The 18291-nt window shown below is 36.2% G+C and overlaps 1 protein-coding gene across 1 annotated transcript in view; it reads right to left on the bottom strand.

Annotated features, from left to right (window-relative positions):
* LOC121410149 (DNA/RNA-binding protein KIN17-like) overlaps positions 1–17866 on the bottom strand; it is a 32188-nt gene extending 14322 nt beyond the window's left edge. Inside the window, exons 1-2 of the mRNA XM_041602043.1 lie at positions 17683–17866; positions 26–120 (exon numbers count right to left, since the gene is read on the bottom strand). Coding sequence (XP_041457977.1) covers positions 26–120; positions 17683–17799 — 212 coding nt within the window. The 5' untranslated portion in view covers positions 17800–17866. The remainder of the gene's footprint in view (positions 1–25; positions 121–17682) is intronic.
* Positions 17867–18291: the final 425 nt, after the last annotated feature.

Raw genomic sequence — 18291 nt, 5'->3', positions numbered from 1 at the left:
TTTCTAAAAGTGTTCATTCACTTACTTGGAGAAGGTGTCCAAAAACTCTTCCTCATTATCTGCAAACAGTAAGAGTTGCCTCTGATGCGACTCAGACGTAAGATGGCACTTGAATCCATTCTAAATGGGAAGAAATATCAAGATAAATTTTTGATGATTCTAAACATCTAACCTAGCTTGGCCTGTACCTTGACGAGTCACATTTTGCTTTTTAAATATAGGCCTAATTAAGAAAATAGAACTCCAAAACTGTAAGAACTTGTTGGTTTTCTTTGATTTGTGTGTTATTACAATCTCTACATAAATGAAATTTTGATTAGGAATTGTTTGCCACACTCCTGTCACAGTTCAATACATAAACAGAGCTCACATTTTGCCATTGAAGTTGCGTTGCACATCTTCTTTTATTAGAATGACAAAGAAGGTATGCTTACCCCAGACAAGGGTCACTGAGCTGCACAGACTTGGGGCACCTTACAATACCTTTAAAGGGTAATCCAACCCAAATAAAAAGTTGTTTTTAGAGGAAAAAGTGAGTTTCAGCAATATCGGACCAACAGTAAGAAACTTGAATTTCTAAAATTTATAAAAACTGCTAATCACTATACCTAGGGATTGTCAAAGACTGCATCCCTTATCTTAGAGATATTTCTATTTTTTCCCATCTTGGGATGAACCCCATATTGTCTCACCAAATGCAATTGATCATTTCATCATCTTGGATCGCTTTATCACAAGCACCAATGACAACGTATAAATTCAGTATTCTAAAGAATAGTACATAAGAGCTCATCAACCCTGTGACAGACCCACTAGGGCCGTCTGCACCATCCAGAGTTTTCAAATTAGCGCGCTATTTCTGATCTGGCAAATTATCCCGATCTGAACAATCTCGAGATTGTTTGCAATGGAGACGCAAATATCGCGCTAATTTGTAGGATTAATCTCGAGATTGCAATCCCAAGTCAACTTAGGATTATTTGCAAAATAGCACGCTATTTTATGAATTATCGCGCTAGTTCATAAGAGCAGGAATCGCTCTTCTTGCGATGGTGGAGACGGGGTTTCTTGAATCTCGAGATTAATCGCGAAGATGGCCGATCGCGCTAAAATCTCGAGATTGAGCAAACTCGGATGGTGCAGCACCGCCTACTGAGAATATACTTAGGAGATCGTTTGGGTGTGGAAACGCAGCATAAACCTCGTACTAGTGTGAGTGCACTATGATCTAAGAACAACAATTATCTGGGATTTGTGGTTTTCTCCCAAGTCCCTTTCCCCTATATATTGTTTATGTTCTCATGAGAAATATATAACTTTGAAGAAAAACTTTTGAAAAAAATGAAATTTTAGCCATTCTATAATGTACTGGAGTAAATGGTAAAGTAGTTGTTGCTTTATCAATCAATATTACCAGTTGGTTGACCATAAATTACCTTTGACCTTGATCATGTGACCTGATACTCGGGCACGTTCTTCAGGGATGACATCACTGGCGGATCCAGGGGGGGAACATCCAGCTGGACTGGCTGGTGCCCCCCCCCCCCCTTTGTGAGGGATAATCACACTTTTTCATATAAATTTGCCATTCTAACACAAGAGTGCCCCCCCCCCCCTTTGAAAGCGACGACCTTTTTTTTCCTTGGACGAAATGATGAAAAACAAAAAACCTTTTTTTTTTTTCATTGCTTATTCAATTTATTCAAATTCCATTCAATAAAAAAAACAAGATACAATATCAGAGAAATACATAATTGAGAAGAAAGCAATTAAACATACATGAATACAAAATGAAATTTGGGAGACCGCAAAAGACCGAAAGGTCTTGACCAGGCAGACCCCGAGTGCCATCATGGCGATACATATATTGACATATTAAAATCAGGACATGAAGGAAAAAAAAGTACGGATGTCCTCCCCCCCATCGGGAACTGGAAACCAGTGTAACAATTATAAATGATCTAAATACACTTTAAGAAAATTCACGGGTCATATGATGATATGATATGTTTTTTTAGCTTACGTTTAAAAGAATAAAGCGAAGAAATTCTTTTATTTCATGAGGCAGTGCTTATCAAATTGATCGAATGAATCGGCCGATAAATATCATGAACCATAAAATACTTGTTTCGGTCAATAAATATCATAACAAATGCTGAATGATATATTTTTACTAAAACAAATATTTTACAATTCGTAATATTTATTAGCCGATGCAAGTATTTTCTTAATCTTAGACTGCATCTCTACACGCGTTAGACAGAAATAACCATCGTTTCTGGGGATTTATTCAACAATTTCTGACATTTTACTGTAGATCTAATCCCCATTCACCGACGGTAAAGTGTCCGTGTTGGCTCGCATTTGTTTATAACACCCGCACTTTTGTCAATCCAGAGTCCAAACTTTGGTGTAATATTACACATCGAAGTTACATTCTAAGGATATATAAACTACAAACTAAAAATATTTAATTATTCAAAATTAAAATACTTTAAACGATATTGATGAAAATGCATGAAAATTATACTTTAAAGATTTTTAGTTGGGTAGAACACAGAAAAAATGATCAAAATGGCAGCCAAACTATGAAATATTTACAAACGAACGGAGAAGGCGTCAACAATTTACGAATGTGATATCGATATTGCATTCCACCAGCACACTTACAATTCAATAATACGATACGATACACTACACGAAGACAAACGATACTAGTTATAATCACGATATATCGAGTCATTAATTAAGTTAATAACGATAATGACGTCATTCAAGATGGCAACTTGCAAGAAAAACCGTCAGGTCAGGTGAAAATGTCTTAGATCAGTGCTTCTCAACCTTTTTTTACTCGAGGACCACTTTGACTCTCAGATTTTTTTTCGAGGCCCACCTACTAATTTTTTTTTTAAAGGATATGACTACTTGTCTCGACCATTATAAAGAGCATGTGCGTAACTTTATGATCTTCTGCAGCAGTGGTTGAGCCAAAAAATGAGGTGACTTGATATGGGGTATCGCGTAATTGATAAAATGTTGCAAGCATGGCGAGCAAGCAAAAATTTCGACATTTTTATTACAAAAATCCAAGTTTGTGATAGATTTTGACACAATATTCCAAAAATAATATCATATCTCACCCATATCCCTTTTCTTTCCTTTCCTATTTTTTTTTTCTTGGTCATAAAATATTTGGGGCCAAGCTCCCCCCCCCTCTCTGTACGCAAGTGTTCTGCTGTGAATTAAATCCAGCCTTTTTCCTACCGAAACACTCTTTTGGCTCTCCTAGTTGTTTTGTGTTTAGGTGTCTCTGAAGCTCTGATGGTTTAAACGCCTTATTTGAGAATAAATTCAGCATATTCGACACACATTGCTTTTGCATCACTGCGCAGTTATGATAAATCCAAATCTAATGTATTAATGTATTCAGAGTCACATTTTCTTAGTTACCTTTGTTACAGTAGATTTGTTTCCTCCCTCACCCTTTCGCTTTAAAACAAGGTCCATTTTGATGAAAGTATATGTTTCATGAAATTTGAACATAAAGCTCTTAAGCACATTCGAAGCAATCAGTTTGAGAAATAAATGTATTTGCAAAGGTCCGCTGAATGGGCGATAATTAACTACATAAAAAATATGCATACATGAGGTTCACATCAAAGTTAGATCAAAACCATCATACAATGTGTCTGTATATCACAACATGCTACCTATAGCATGACAGGCGTGCCTTTAGCTTTGTTTGACCCACGGAGACCGATCAAACATACCATTTTCGGACATTAAATAGAACATGTTAAACATACCATAATTTTCCCCCATTTTTTTTTTCTTCTCTGGAGCTTCTCGCGGCCCATCGGTTGAGAAGCGCTGTCTTAGATGACAGATTTCTCAATCATCCAGTGGATTTTTTTTCACTAACTCCAGTCCAAGGTATGCAATTACTTAAGTTATTTATATTTCCCTGATAATGGAAACCATGAAATTGTAAATTTCGCTCAAAAAACAGTTTTAAATCGCGATCTATAAAACGCTAGTTCACTATACGTTGTCTGTAGCCATGGGCCCCTAAGCTCTTCAGTCTATGTATGGTGAGTGGAGCCAACGTAGTTCAGCAGAACCAAAATACAGAGACTGAAGCTTTTGGTCTATACACGCGTGTGACTTGGTATCGATAACAAAAGATTAAAAAATGGCGACGTAAACAGACTGGGTAAGTTAACGCTCGTGCTCTATGGGGGATGACGAGTGATTTTTGTTATGAATTGTAACAAAATGGCCGATCGAGACGGGGGTAAAAGGAGAGACCTTTTCGTTTTTTGAGGTTCCAGTCTGTGCCCAGATGTCAGAAAAACTGCCACTCGTTAGACCATCATCCATATAATCGTGGTAAGTGCTTGATTTTTGTTTTAACTATTTATTCGGAGAATTATTTTGACCATACTTCACGCTTGTCAGGTGAGTATGCCAAATTGCACGTACGATCTTGGGCTCACGCCCGCTTCGCGGGCGGGAGTTCCTTGGGTTACACAAACGCCTGGATTTGCTTTACATGCCTTTCCGTAGCAGACAGGATTACCCGTGTTGAACCTAGACCTATAAGGCTATATCACCAATTTTACTTTTTAGTTTTAGTTTTTCGCCCAAAGTTATGTACATGGGGAAGTTTTATGTTTACTCCCATTTTAAGAATTCTTTAGTATAGTGAGTGATTGTATTACTGACCGGCCTTGTATTACCGAACGCGCGCATCATATGCGTCAGAAAATAATCAAATACGCTCAAACCTTTGCAACTTCTTCCCAAAGGGAACTTAAATAGAAAAATGATGAAAAATTATCAAAAACACAATTTCGAAGTCTTATATCCTCAAAACAATAAAATATGTCAAAATAGCTCATCAGTGACTTTGTTGTTTTCCCAACTTTTCCCATAGAAAACACACGTTCGGTAATACGATACCTTTTCAAGTGACCAAAATATTTCACTTGCGAAGAGGGGTCCGATTGGAAGCTGATGTCGTAAAAATGAAAAACAATTTCGGCAAAATTTCTGCATGTTTATATTTTGTAGGTATTTGTGTATTTATGGTGAAAGTTTGGTGAATTTTATTGGAATAATGTGTTTGATATGATCAAATTCATGAAAAGTGTTCAGTAATACGATCCACTACCATACTTTTCATTCGCTAATTATGATAAAAATTGAAAGAAATTAAGAGCAAGAGCGTTCACTTACCCCGTCTGTTTACTCCTCCATTTTGATTTCTTTTGTTATTGATACCTAGATACACATGCGGTAACACGCGTGTAGAGCTGCAACTTAGATTTAAAAAATACTTTAAAAAAAAAAAAAAATCATGTGAGATTGTTTGCACCATTGAGAATTTGCTTCGATCCTACATGCCTTGGGTTAGCAAGAAATCACCGCAGAACTTGCAAAAGTTTACAGTTGTCAATTTAATTGTTGTCCCTGCTTCGTCAGCTGTTGGTTATTTAATGAAAATTCGTCACTTTCAAAACTACATTTTGTTCAATATTCTGAAATACGGGACAAATAGGCGTCCCGGGAAGAGTTTGTCGGGACGCCGGGACACAGGAGCAAAATACGGGACAATCCCGGGAAATACGGGACAATCCCGGGAAATACGGGACGTCTGGTCACCCTGATCTATCGGCAGATGCAAATATTTTTTTAATCCAAGTTGGCAGTCAACTGCCAATCGGGAATTATTTTGACCATACTTCACGCTAGTCAGGTGAGTATGGTCAACACGTAAGGTCCTGGGCTCCCGCCCGCTACGCCCATATTCGAAGATTATAATCTACTGCAGCATCTACAATAGTGGAAGCATCTGCAATTGTATAGTACCTCTTCAGGGATTAGGATCCAGTGAACTATAGATTGTTCTTTATAGGTATTCGCGGTCAAACTACATTATTTTATAGAAGTCCCGGCCTGATCTCGGAATTACCTTGTTTTTCATTGAACTTTTCTTTTTAACTATTAAGCTTGTCTGATGTACAATGCAGCATTATCCTTTCACACCCAGGATTAGGTGATTGCACATAAACAATGACTGATTTCAGCTTCTAATCTGATCTTGTCTACAGAACACTGACTGTAACGTATTTAGTATACCTTTGGAGTTTGCCTAATGAAGTGATGAAGTGGCGTTGTTCTCTGAACTGTTGAGGACCATTTTTTAATATTCTAAACGTAGCCGTTTTTTTACCATACAGACCTTTGGGTCACTGTTTCTGTTAATTCTTTGGTACTTTGGAACATATTTTTTATGTATATTGCAATTATTTATTTATTCATTTACTTTTTCTAATATCATAGTTGTATCATATATATTTTTTTTTTTGTTACTGTTATTGCATATACTTGTTGGGGTAATGGTACAATTTCCTTGTGTTCTTTGTAACAAAAACGTAAATTCAAATCATAAAGCACTTAAATGCACTACGTGTTGTAAATGGGTACATATATCTTGCGCATGGATTCCAGTGAAGGTGTATAATGATACTTCAATGGTCTTTTTCAACTGGGAGTGTACAAAATGTATTTTTAATCATCTTCCATGTTTTATAGAAGAAAGCGTTGAAGTATATACTGAAACTGATAATAATACACATCTTCGTAAAAAGAAAGATAACATTTGTTTGAAATATGATCAGCTGTCTGATAAAGGAATTAAGTTTGTTCAATTGAATGTAGCCAGCCTTCTGAAAAATTACGATGAAATTAAACATATTTTGAATGTAAATGACATACACGTTCTTGTTTAAACGAAACTAGATTGGATTGCTCCATTTTAGATAGTGAAGTTGAAATACCTCATTACTCTATCATTCGTGCGGACCGTGATAGGAATGGAGGCGGGGTGGCAGTTTATATGCACGAATCTTTGCATGTTGAGTTGATTAATCATAATTCTCTTTCTGGGTTAGAGGCAATATGCTTACGGATCCACTTAAGAAACACTAAACCGTTATTATTCTTTAATTGGTACAGGCCACCTAATAGTAGAATTGAGGTATTTCATCAATATGAACAATTTTTAGAATTTGCTTGTAGTTTTGATTGTGACATTATTGTTATGGGTGATATTAACTGTGATAAAAAAATCTCGAGATTGAGCAAACTCGGATGGTGCAGCACCGCCTACTGAGAATATACTTAGGAGATCGTTTGGGTGTGGAAACGCAGCATAAACCTCGTACTAGTGTGAGTGCACTATGATCTAAGAACAACAATTATCTGGGATTTGTGGTTTTCTCCCAAGTCCCTTTCCCCTATATATTGTTTATGTTCTCATGAGAGAAATATATAACTTTGAAGAAAAACTTTTGAAAAAAATGAAATTTTAGCCATTCTATAATGTACTGGAGTAAATGGTAAAAGTAGTTGTTGCTTTATCAATCAATATTACCAGTTGGTTGACCATAAATTACCTTTGACCTTGATCATGTGACCTGATACTCGGGCACGTTCTTCAGGGATGACATCACTGGCGGATCCAGGGGGGGAACATCCAGCTGGACTGGCTGGTGCCCCCCCCCCTTTGTGAGGGATAATCACACTTTTTCATATAAATTTGCCATTCTAACACAAGAGCGCCCCCCCCCCCTTTGAAAGCGACGACCTTTTTTTTCCTTGGACGAAATGATGAAAAACAAAAAACCTTTTTTTTTTTTCATTGCTTATTCAATTTATTCAAATTCCATTCAATAAAAAAAACAAGATACAATATCAGAGAAATACATAATTGAGAAGAAAGCAATTAAACATACATGAATACAAAATGAAATTTGGGAGACCGCAAAAGACCGAAAGGTCTTGACCAGGCAGACCCCGAGTGCCATCATGGCGATACATATATTGACATATTAAAATCAGGACATGAAGGAAAAAAAAGTACGGATGTCCTCCCCCCCATCGGGAACTGGAAACCAGTGTAACAATTATAAATGATCTAAATACACTTTAAGAAAATTCACGGGTCATATGATGATATGATATGTTTTTTTAGCTTACGTTTAAAAGAATAAAGCGAAGAAATTCTTTTATTTCATGAGGCAGTGCTTATCAAATTGATCGAATGAATCGGCCGATAAATATCATGAACCATAAAATACTTGTTTCGGTCAATAAATATCATAACAAATGCTGAATGATATATTTTTACTAAAACAAATATTTTACAATTCGTAATATTTATTAGCCGATGCAAGTATTTTCTTAATCTTAGACTGCATCTCTACACGCGTTAGACAGAAATAACCATCGTTTCTGGGGATTTATTCAACAATTTCTGACATTTTACTGTAGATCTAATCCCCATTCACCGACGGTAAAGTGTCCGTGTTGGCTCGCATTTGTTTATAACACCCGCACTTTTGTCAATCCAATCATCAGTGACTTTGTTGTTTTCCCAACTTTTCCCATAGAAAACACACGTTCGGTAATACGATACCTTTTCAAGTGACCAAAATATTTCACTTGCGAAGAGGGGTCCGATTGGAAGCTGATGTCGTAAAAATGAAAAACAATTTCGGCAAAATTTCTGCATGTTTATATTTTGTAGGTATTTGTGTATTTATGGTGAAAGTTTGGTGAATTTTATTGGAATGTGTTTGATAAGATCAAATTCATGAAGTGTTCAGTAATACGATCCACTACCATACTTTTCATTCGCTAATTATGATAAAAATTGAAAGAAATTAAGAGCAAGAGCGTTCACTTACCCCGTCTGTTTACTCCTCCATTTTGATTTCTTTTGTTATTGATACCTAGATACACATGCGGTAACACGCGTGTAGAGCTGCAACTTAGATTTAAAAAATACTTTAAAAAAAAAAAAAAATCATGTGAGATTGTTTGCACCATTGAGAATTTGCTTCGATCCTACATGCCTTGGGTTAGCAAGAAATCACCGCAGAACTTGCAAAAGTTTACAGTTGTCGATTTAATTGTTGTCCCTGCTTCGTCAGCTGTTGGTTATTTAATGAAAATTCGTCACTTTCAAAACTACATTTTGTTCAATATTCTGAAATACGGGACAAATAGGCGTCCCGGGAAGAGTTTGTCGGGACGCCGGGACACAGGAGCAAAATACGGGACAATCCCGGGAAATACGGGACAATCCCGGGAAATACGGGACGTCTGGTCACCCTGATATATCGGCAGATGCAAATATTTTTTTAATCCAAGTTGGCAGTCAACTGCCAATCGGGAATTATTTTGACCATACTTCACGCTAGTCAGGTGAGTATGGTCAACACGTAAGGTCCTGGGCTCCCGCCCGCTACGCCCATATTCGAAGATTATAATCTACTGCAGCATCTACAATAGTGGAAGCATCTGCAATTGTATAGTACCTCTTCAGGGATTAGGATCCAGTGAACTATAGATTGTTCTTTATAGGTATTCGCGGTCAAACTACATTATTTTATAGAAGTCCCGGCCTGATCTCGGAATTACCTTGTTTTTCATTGAACTTTTCTTTTTAACTATTAAGCTTGTCTGATGTACAATGCAGCATTATCCTTTCACACCCAGGATTAGGTGATTGCACATAAACAATGACTGATTTCAGCTTCTAATCTGATCTTGTCTACAGAACACTGACTGTAACGTATTTAGTATACCTTTGGAGTTTGCCTAATGAAGTGATGAAGTGGCGTTGTTCTCTGAACTGTTGAGGACCATTTTTTAATATTCTAAACGTAGCCGTTTTTTTACCATACAGACCTTTGGGTCACTGTTTCTGTTAATTCTTTGGTACTTTGGAACATATTTTTTATGTATATTGCAATTATTTATTTATTCATTTACTTTTTCTAATATCATAGTTGTATCATATATATTTTTTTTTTTGTTACTGTTATTGCATATACTTGTTGGGGTAATGGTACAATTTCCTTGTGTTCTTTGTAACAAAAACGTAAATTCAAATCATAAAGCACTTAAATGCACTACGTGTTGTAAATGGGTACATATATCTTGCGCATGGATTCCAGTGAAGGTGTATAATGATACTTCAATGGTCTTTTTCAACTGGGAGTGTACAAAATGTATTTTTAATCATCTTCCATGTTTTATAGAAGAAAGCGTTGAAGTATATACTGAAACTGATAATAATACACATCTTCGTAAAAAGAAAGATAACATTTGTTTGAAATATGATCAGCTGTCTGATAAAGGAATTAAGTTTGTTCAATTGAATTATGTAATAGGATGAGTGATCATTACATTATGGAAATCCAAACAAAAGTTCACATCTTGTGACACTTATATAAGGTATAGAAAATCCAAAAATGTTGATTGAGTCTTTTAGAAATGACCTTCTTAATCAAAATTGGAGGATTATAAAAGATTTTGATGATATCAATGACGCTGTCAATAAGTGGGAAATAATGCTATTAGAAGTTGTTAATAAACATATGCCCTTAAAATCTAAGCGCATTCGTAAAAAATCTTCTCCTTGGATGAATAATGAGATCTTGTCTTTAATGAAAGAAAGAGATAAAGCTAAAAGAAAGGCCAAATCTAAAAACGATAATGATTTATGGAAATTGTATAAAACTCTGAAAAATAAGGTCACTTTTGTCATCCGGAAATCTAAACGTAGATATTATTGTGACAAATTATCAAATGTGACAAATAGAAATGACTCTTGGAAAATGTTAAAATCTGTTATGGGCAAAAAACACTCATCTAATAGCACTTTTCCAAAAGTAATGTCAGAGGATGTGGCTAATGGTTTTAACAATCACTTTGCTAATGTGGCGTTAGAAATTGTTGGTGAGTCAACTGTACACCACGATCATGTAGCGTCCACTCTCCATGAAAACTTTCGATTATTGCCTGTCTCTGAAAGCGATGTCTTGAAAGAGGTTCATAATTTGAAGAATACTAAGTCTGTTGGTCTAGATGGTATTTCAGTATATATAATCAAAGAATCAATTTCAGTTTTGGTTGAACCTGTTACTTTCTTGATAAATAAATCTTTATATGATGGTGTTGTACCTGAGAAATGGAAAGTAGCCAAAATTGTTCCTATTCACAAGAAAGGTGATAAGTTTGAATTTAACAACTATAGACCGATATCGATTCTACCCCGTGTGTCTAAATTAATGGAAAAAATTGTGCAGAAGCAATTGCTTCGTTATATTCAAAGTCATTCTTTACTTTCTGCCTTTCAATCTGGATTCCGTCCGAAACACTCAACCATTACGGCTCTCGCTAAGGTAACGGATGACTGGTTTCATTGTATGGACAATGGGCAGTATACAGGGGCTATTTTTATAGACCTTCAAAAGGCTTTTGACCTGGTCGATCATGCAATTCTCTTATCCAAACTTAAAGATATTGGTATATCTGGAAATTAATTGCATTGGTTCAAAAGTTATTTGACTAATAGAAGAATTCGTACATCCATTAATGGAATTTTATCAGAAGGGTCATTTTTAAGGGAGTACCCCAGGGATCTCTCCTTGGACCCTTACTGTTCATTTTATTTATCGATGATATAATTTCTGTATTCAAAGAGTCCACTGTACACCTTTATGCTGGCGACACAGTCATATATTTCTCACATAAAGATGTTAGAGTTATTGAACGCGTCCTTAATAAGGAACTTGAAAGTTTATCGCATGGACGAAGATGAATAATTTGAAAATAAACTATGATAAAACTGTAAGCATGTTGATTGTAACGCCTAAAATGCTTAAAAGGTCACAACATTTACAACTAAAAATTGACTGTCATTTACTGACTCAAGTGAAAAATGTTAAGTATCTAGGTGTCTTTGTGGATGAAAACATGAAGTGGGACGATCACGTAAATTATTTATGTAAAAAACTGGGGAGAATGATTAGTTATATTGCTCGGCTAAAGCATTTTGTAAATTTGTCAGAATTAAAGTTAATATATAACTCAATAATTTTACCTCATTTTGATTATGGTGACATTATCTATCAATCTGCTAACAAATCTCTTCTTGACCAACTTCAAAAAATTCAAAATAGAGCTGGAAGAATAATTTTGAAAATTGACCCCTATTCACACACTTCAACCTCTCAAATTCATTCTATTCTGGGTTGGGACACTATTCAAAAGAGACAGTATACTCACTTGATATTATTCATGTATAAGATTAGTAACAACATGTCCACTGAATATATGAAAAGTATGTTTCGTACAAAAGCTACTCTTTACCCTCTTAGAAATGAAAATAACATATGTTTACCCAGACCTAGAACCAATAGTTGTAAAAGATCTTTCTCTTACCGAGCTGCCTCTGAATTCAACAGAATCCCTTTGTACGTGCATAATGTCACCACTTTTAATTCTTTTAAAAATACATTTGTGAAATATATCTGTGCTAAATGAAACTAAGTAAATCACTGATTTGTACCGGGTGAGGGGGGGGGGGGGGGTAAGTGTAGGTTATATGGGGTTTTTTTTCTTTTTTTTAATGAGTTCACTTTTATGTCTGAAGGTCAACTTCCTTTTTATTATGGTAATCATAATATTGCAAGTAAACTGGCTCCATGGAAGACCAGCAGCAATGCATTATTGCAGCTGAAAATGGATTACCCACTCATTCAATGAACAAGGTTATAATATAACCTTGTTCTCACTTATATCTCCATGTGTGGCAAAATAAGGGTGGCAATGTTTGGCTTATTTTCTCTTTTTCTTTGGGGCAAATGCTTGATTTTTTTGCACTGACAGTTTCCATTACACCCATTATTCATACAAATTAACTCTTATTTAAATTTGATTCTTTAAATCATTTTTTTCTTAATTAAAAATAGAGATCAAAAAATGAAAATTTTCTTGCCATTACTTTCCACCAATAGAGGGCGTACAAAAAATATGCCCAAAATTCAAGTTTTTGAGCGCTCTGGTGAATACAAACATTATTCCCAAGTTACTAATGGAAAATAAATTGCAACTGTATGGAAATTAGTAATTTTGGTCATAAAAGTGATATTTTAATGATTTTTTTATAGTGTGTGCTCTGTACAACATTGGCATACCATCCTACCTGTAGATTCCCCACAGGCAGGGTGGTAGCAGTGAACAAGTGGGATTACCAGCTGTATAATTAACTTTATTGCCTTACCTTTTATTCTTGTATTTTAACATTGACCTCATCATCTCATGTTATATGTCTATGTAATTTGTATTTGTTATTTTATATACGGAAATAAAACAAACAAACAAAACAAACAAGTTCCCTGGGTTAGGCCTGAGTGGGCCACTCTAGGCGACACCGCAATACTTACCCGTGTTAAGAAACTGGGACTCCACTCACGCGCATTTGGGCAGCCCTAGCTTAGAACTAAGCTTTCTTTCCGTAAAAAATCTTTATTCTAATGATTCAATAAACGTTAATGAATATATAATTACTCTTAAATCGGTACTCACCGGTTCTTTTCTTGAATTTTCTGCCAAATTCCCACGCTTCTGGCAACTATTCTGCCTACGATTCTGTCGCCATAGACAGCTGTTCATGCAACTCTATTTATAAATGGAGCGCCCCTTACGAGAGTTGTTAATGCCGCGGAGAAATCGTTAGGCATTTTGGCTTGTGATCAAGGCTTAGCTGTTCTATTTTTTTTCATATGTGTGAGATCGAAATCACAGAGAGTAAACACTCTTCCATATGGAAGAGTGTATACTCGCTGTGATATGATCCCGATAGGGAGGCGCAACACCCCCACCCACATGGGCGCAAATCCCAGGGCCGGGGGACATGTACCCCTCACCCAAAATAGTAGGGGGCACATTATGAAATATCCCCCTACTATTTTTGGTCATTTCATTCAAAATCGAAATAAAACATTTGGAAGAGACGATCTTACTTTTGGGATGCCCCCCTTTTTTTGCTTGTTTGCTTGTCAAATTTCTTTTGGTTAAGATGACCTTCTTTAGGGGGTGATAAACCTTCTTTTTTTGTTTGTTTGTTTGTTTGTCAAATTTTCCAGCCCCTGGTCCCCCTACCTTTGGGGAGAGATTTCCGCCCTTGCAAGTAGACATACTCTTGATATTGTTTGCGAATCTGCACGGGCGTCGGAGGCTGGGGGATGAGGAAAAGCGGTGAGACGAGAACAAAAATAGAAGCGGAAAAGAGGACAGAAAAAAGTGAAAGAAAGAAAAATTAATGGAAAATAAAAGGGAAGAGAAAATAGGGAGAAATGTGATGGGTAAAAAAAATTGGGAAAGAAGACAGAAAAAAGTGAACGAAAGAAAAATTAATGGAAAATAAAAGGGAGGAGAAAATAGGGAGAAATGTGATGGGTTACGTCGAGATTTATGTGCCCGTGCAAAAAGAAATGAGCAGAGGTTGAGATGTTGTCCGTTTGGGCAAATGCCTGTTTCTCGGACTGGCGCCCGTGTTGCAAAAATTATTACCGTAAGCTGATGGAATCACTGCTTCATACCGACAGTGACAGGATTTAGCGGTTGTAGGTATAAATCGCGCTCTAACACTCTAAAACTGTGTTCTTTATCAAAAAGCTGTCCTTCATATTCATTTTCGCAAAAGAATATAAAGTTAATTTAAATCATTGTCTGTAGTTATCCTGTTTATGTTTAAAATACTTAGAAATTGGGTTAGGTTATAAGGTTACCAAATTATCAGGGCAGAAAATATATATTTTTTCTGATTTTGCGCGTCGAGCTGGCATTATTTGATCTGTGAGATTATGTTTTTGATGACATTCATTGTGTTCACAGCAATAATTATTAAACATTGCGCACGCGCCGTGCGCCGCATGAATTATGTAGATCAGTGAATAACTTACCGCTATACACACGAGCAGTTGCATAATATATACAGAGCAACTGCCCATGTTTAATGGTCCATAATATACCGACTTTTTTCTTTTTTGGAAAGAGTATGAAGTTATCTACTGATATACTGAATGTACAATAAAAGTCATTATCATGTATTTCTTGACATTTCATTTACTTTTTTTCCCATCCCATAGCTGCTCGCATAGACCTACGCCGTCACAAATAACAAAACAAAATCTCACTTTTTTTTTCTTTTTTGGTGGGGGATGGATTTTCCACTGGATACGCAACGGTACAATTTTTCAAATTATTTTTTTCTGCTATTTTCATAATAAACTTTAAATGATTTCGCCTGTGCACTATTAATTTTTTTAAGACAACTTAACAAAATTACATCTCGTCATCATCATAGCATCGTCACCAACTTCATTCTCATCTTCATCACCACTACCACCATCATTATCATTATCATCATCATCACCGCCACCATCACCACCACTATCATCTTCACCAAGATAATTTTCATCATCATCATCATTGCCATCATCGTCTTTCTTTTTTTCTTATTTTTTCCCCTTCCCTTCTTTTTTTCCTTTCTATTTTCCTCCTTTTTTAGAGGGGCATACCACCACGCCCCCTCACTGGATATCGGCCTCTAAATATGTTTGTTGTTGTATATAAGTTGGCGGATGCCTCATGAAATGAAATAAGAGAAAATAAGGAAAAGGAAACTAAGAAGAAAAAAAAACAAGAAATGAGAAGAAAAAAGAAAGCCAAACAAACAAGAAAAAACAATATCAAAATTTTGTTGTAAAGTCTTCTACGTCAGTTTAATAATTATGTTTTCAGTGAAATGAGAACATAAAAGAATTGAAACAAGTAAGAAGGGCTATACATCGTAGCAAAGAAATAGAGGGAAGCTCCGAGACAATAAAAAGGGTGAGAAAAAGAAGACTTTGAAAACCTCACAACACGTACGAGCATAATAAAAAAAACTGGAATAAGCGAGGACAAGTAGCTGAGGGACCCTCCCCCTCTCTATTTATTTATCTATCAAACTCGCATATACAAGAACTTCTTACTAATCAAAATATTGCGAGCAAAAAGCACGAGCTGACATTTTTTTTTAAATATTCAAAACTTATAGAGAGACGCATTTTAAACATTATTCATGAAACTTATTAATCATTCATTTCCAGTCATTCGATTGCGACAAATGATCTGAGAATTTAGTGTTTTTAGGAATTCATTAAAAGCATAAAGTTGTATCTCAACATTAAAATATTGCAGGCGCAACGCATGAGCTAAAGCTTTATACAAAGATTAAAAAAATGACATTTTAAGTATTTTTGGTAATCACGAAAAAGATTGATATTTCATGAAAGAAAGCTCAAATCCCGAGGAGGAATATTTTTATGAATTGACTTTAAAAGTCGGGGGCCACTTCCATTCACGAGTGGATACCATGCGCGATCATGGGGTCTCAAAAAGCACCCTAAACACGTAATTTCCTGATTCTGAAAATGCACCCCTTAACAAGTATTGACGTGAACCGTACCCTTGACAAGAATTGGAAACAAAACGATACTCTTTAAATATTCCCTGAAATGCACAAGTACAGGAATGTTTATTGTTACGGGTCCTTCGGTCTTCGGCTTTTTTACCTTTAATTGGCTTAGTACGACCCCACCTAGCTTCTACACCTTGCGCAAATTGGACTCTAAACACGAGGTGTTGGGGAAAACAAGGACATCCTTTATAAAACATTTTAATCTTGTTTTATCATCCCCTCAAATTCGACCCTAAACACGTAATTTTCCTAGCGAAATAGATATACCCCTTTTTCATTATTTTTGTGTTTTTGACACCCTTATCACGTTACGTACATAACGTGCCCTATAGTGAAAAAGATTTTTTTTTTTGGTCGCGCATATGGTATCCACTCATGTAAGTGGCCCCCGGGCTTAAAAAACTGTGGAAGCCCCATTTAATATTTGATTATGGGATTATAAGTCGAATAAATAAAAGCTGAAAAAATAAAGTATTTTGTGTTCCTCTATCATAATTCTCTTTCTCTTTAACACTAGTTCCCTTTTTTTGGGGGGGGGTATTTTGGTTAAAAAAGCTAGGAGAGAAAAAAAATCATAATTTCTGGCTATAGTCGTTGAACTTGAAGTGGTAGGGACACCCCCCCCCCACCCCCCCCAGTTGTTATGCATTACGCCAATATGGGACCAAATGATCCTTCATGTCCGGCGCGAAACTTATGCAATAAATTAAACTTTATTTTTTGAAAAATTTAAAGCTTGCGCTGTTAACTCCAATCGCTTTCACCTGAATTTGCGATGAATGCTAGCGTTATGAAATATATCATTATCAACGTCTGGCGAAAAGAATAACCAACCGATCACCTGACGAGAAAGCGTATCACGTGATCTGCATAACAGCTTCGATCGCGAGTCAGAAGTGAAGAGCAACTGCCAAGAAAATCAGGAAAAAGTCGTCAAAATGTAAGTTTCCCTTAATATCTTTCATTTTATTTTTGTTGCTTACAATGAATTTACGATCCTTATAGACCTTAATTATAATATTGGCCAAAAAAAGAAATAGAGAGCGTACTTGTGAAATAATATCGAAATATCCTGTACTCAAAGATTTCTAACCCCGCAATTCCACTGATGTCGCCTATGAGGTCCATACATGTAATGTTTGGACCTCATTGGTACTAGGAGTGGAGTGGGCCAAGATTTTAAACCGATTGTCCAGACACACAACTGGGTACCGTACGGTACGGTGTATACGGTACGTGGGACTACACAATTTCACAAACGAATCTGAGAAAACTTGTAAGTTCTAAATTCTTACCTCATCTCGACATTGTTTCTGACACATTTGACAATACCATCTCAATTTTTGCAATCCTTTCGCCTTGATACGATTTGCGATCGCTTTCGGAGTCAAAAATCCTCCAGATTTAGGCATTGTTGACGAAAATTTTTAGAATTTTACGGAGACAGAGCTAAAGACAGAGTCTCGATCGGTCGCGAAATGCGCAAGCGCATGGACACTAATTCGCTATCGAAATAGAACGAATGGACTCTTGTACTTAATTAAATGAATGGTCCCCATCCATAGAGATATACATCTACATGTATGTCCCCATCCCATTCTCCGGCCGAGCCCCTCGCTCGGCCCGGGCCCCTGACTCAGTGGCCCTTGCCCCCCCCCCCCCTGGATCCGCCTATGTACACACACACAGTTTCAGGCCGCAATATCAACAACTTGTTTGTTAGGCTTACTAGATAAATAAGATAATAATATTCTCATGAATTCCAAATAACTAAATTGTGCATTTTTGAATAGAATATCGACAGGTTTCTGATTTTGATGTGATGATCAATGGCTGTATGCGCAAGGGGCCTATAAATCTCAACTCTCAATGAAATATATATAATTCATCTTTATTTGCCATTA

The sequence above is a fragment of the Lytechinus variegatus genome, chromosome 3 (genome assembly GCF_018143015.1).
Source record: "Lytechinus variegatus isolate NC3 chromosome 3, Lvar_3.0, whole genome shotgun sequence".
In the NCBI taxonomy this organism is placed as follows: domain Eukaryota; kingdom Metazoa; phylum Echinodermata; class Echinoidea; order Temnopleuroida; family Toxopneustidae; genus Lytechinus; species Lytechinus variegatus.
Note: the sequence above shows the minus strand (reverse complement) of the source record. Positions and strands in the feature narration are given on the sequence as shown.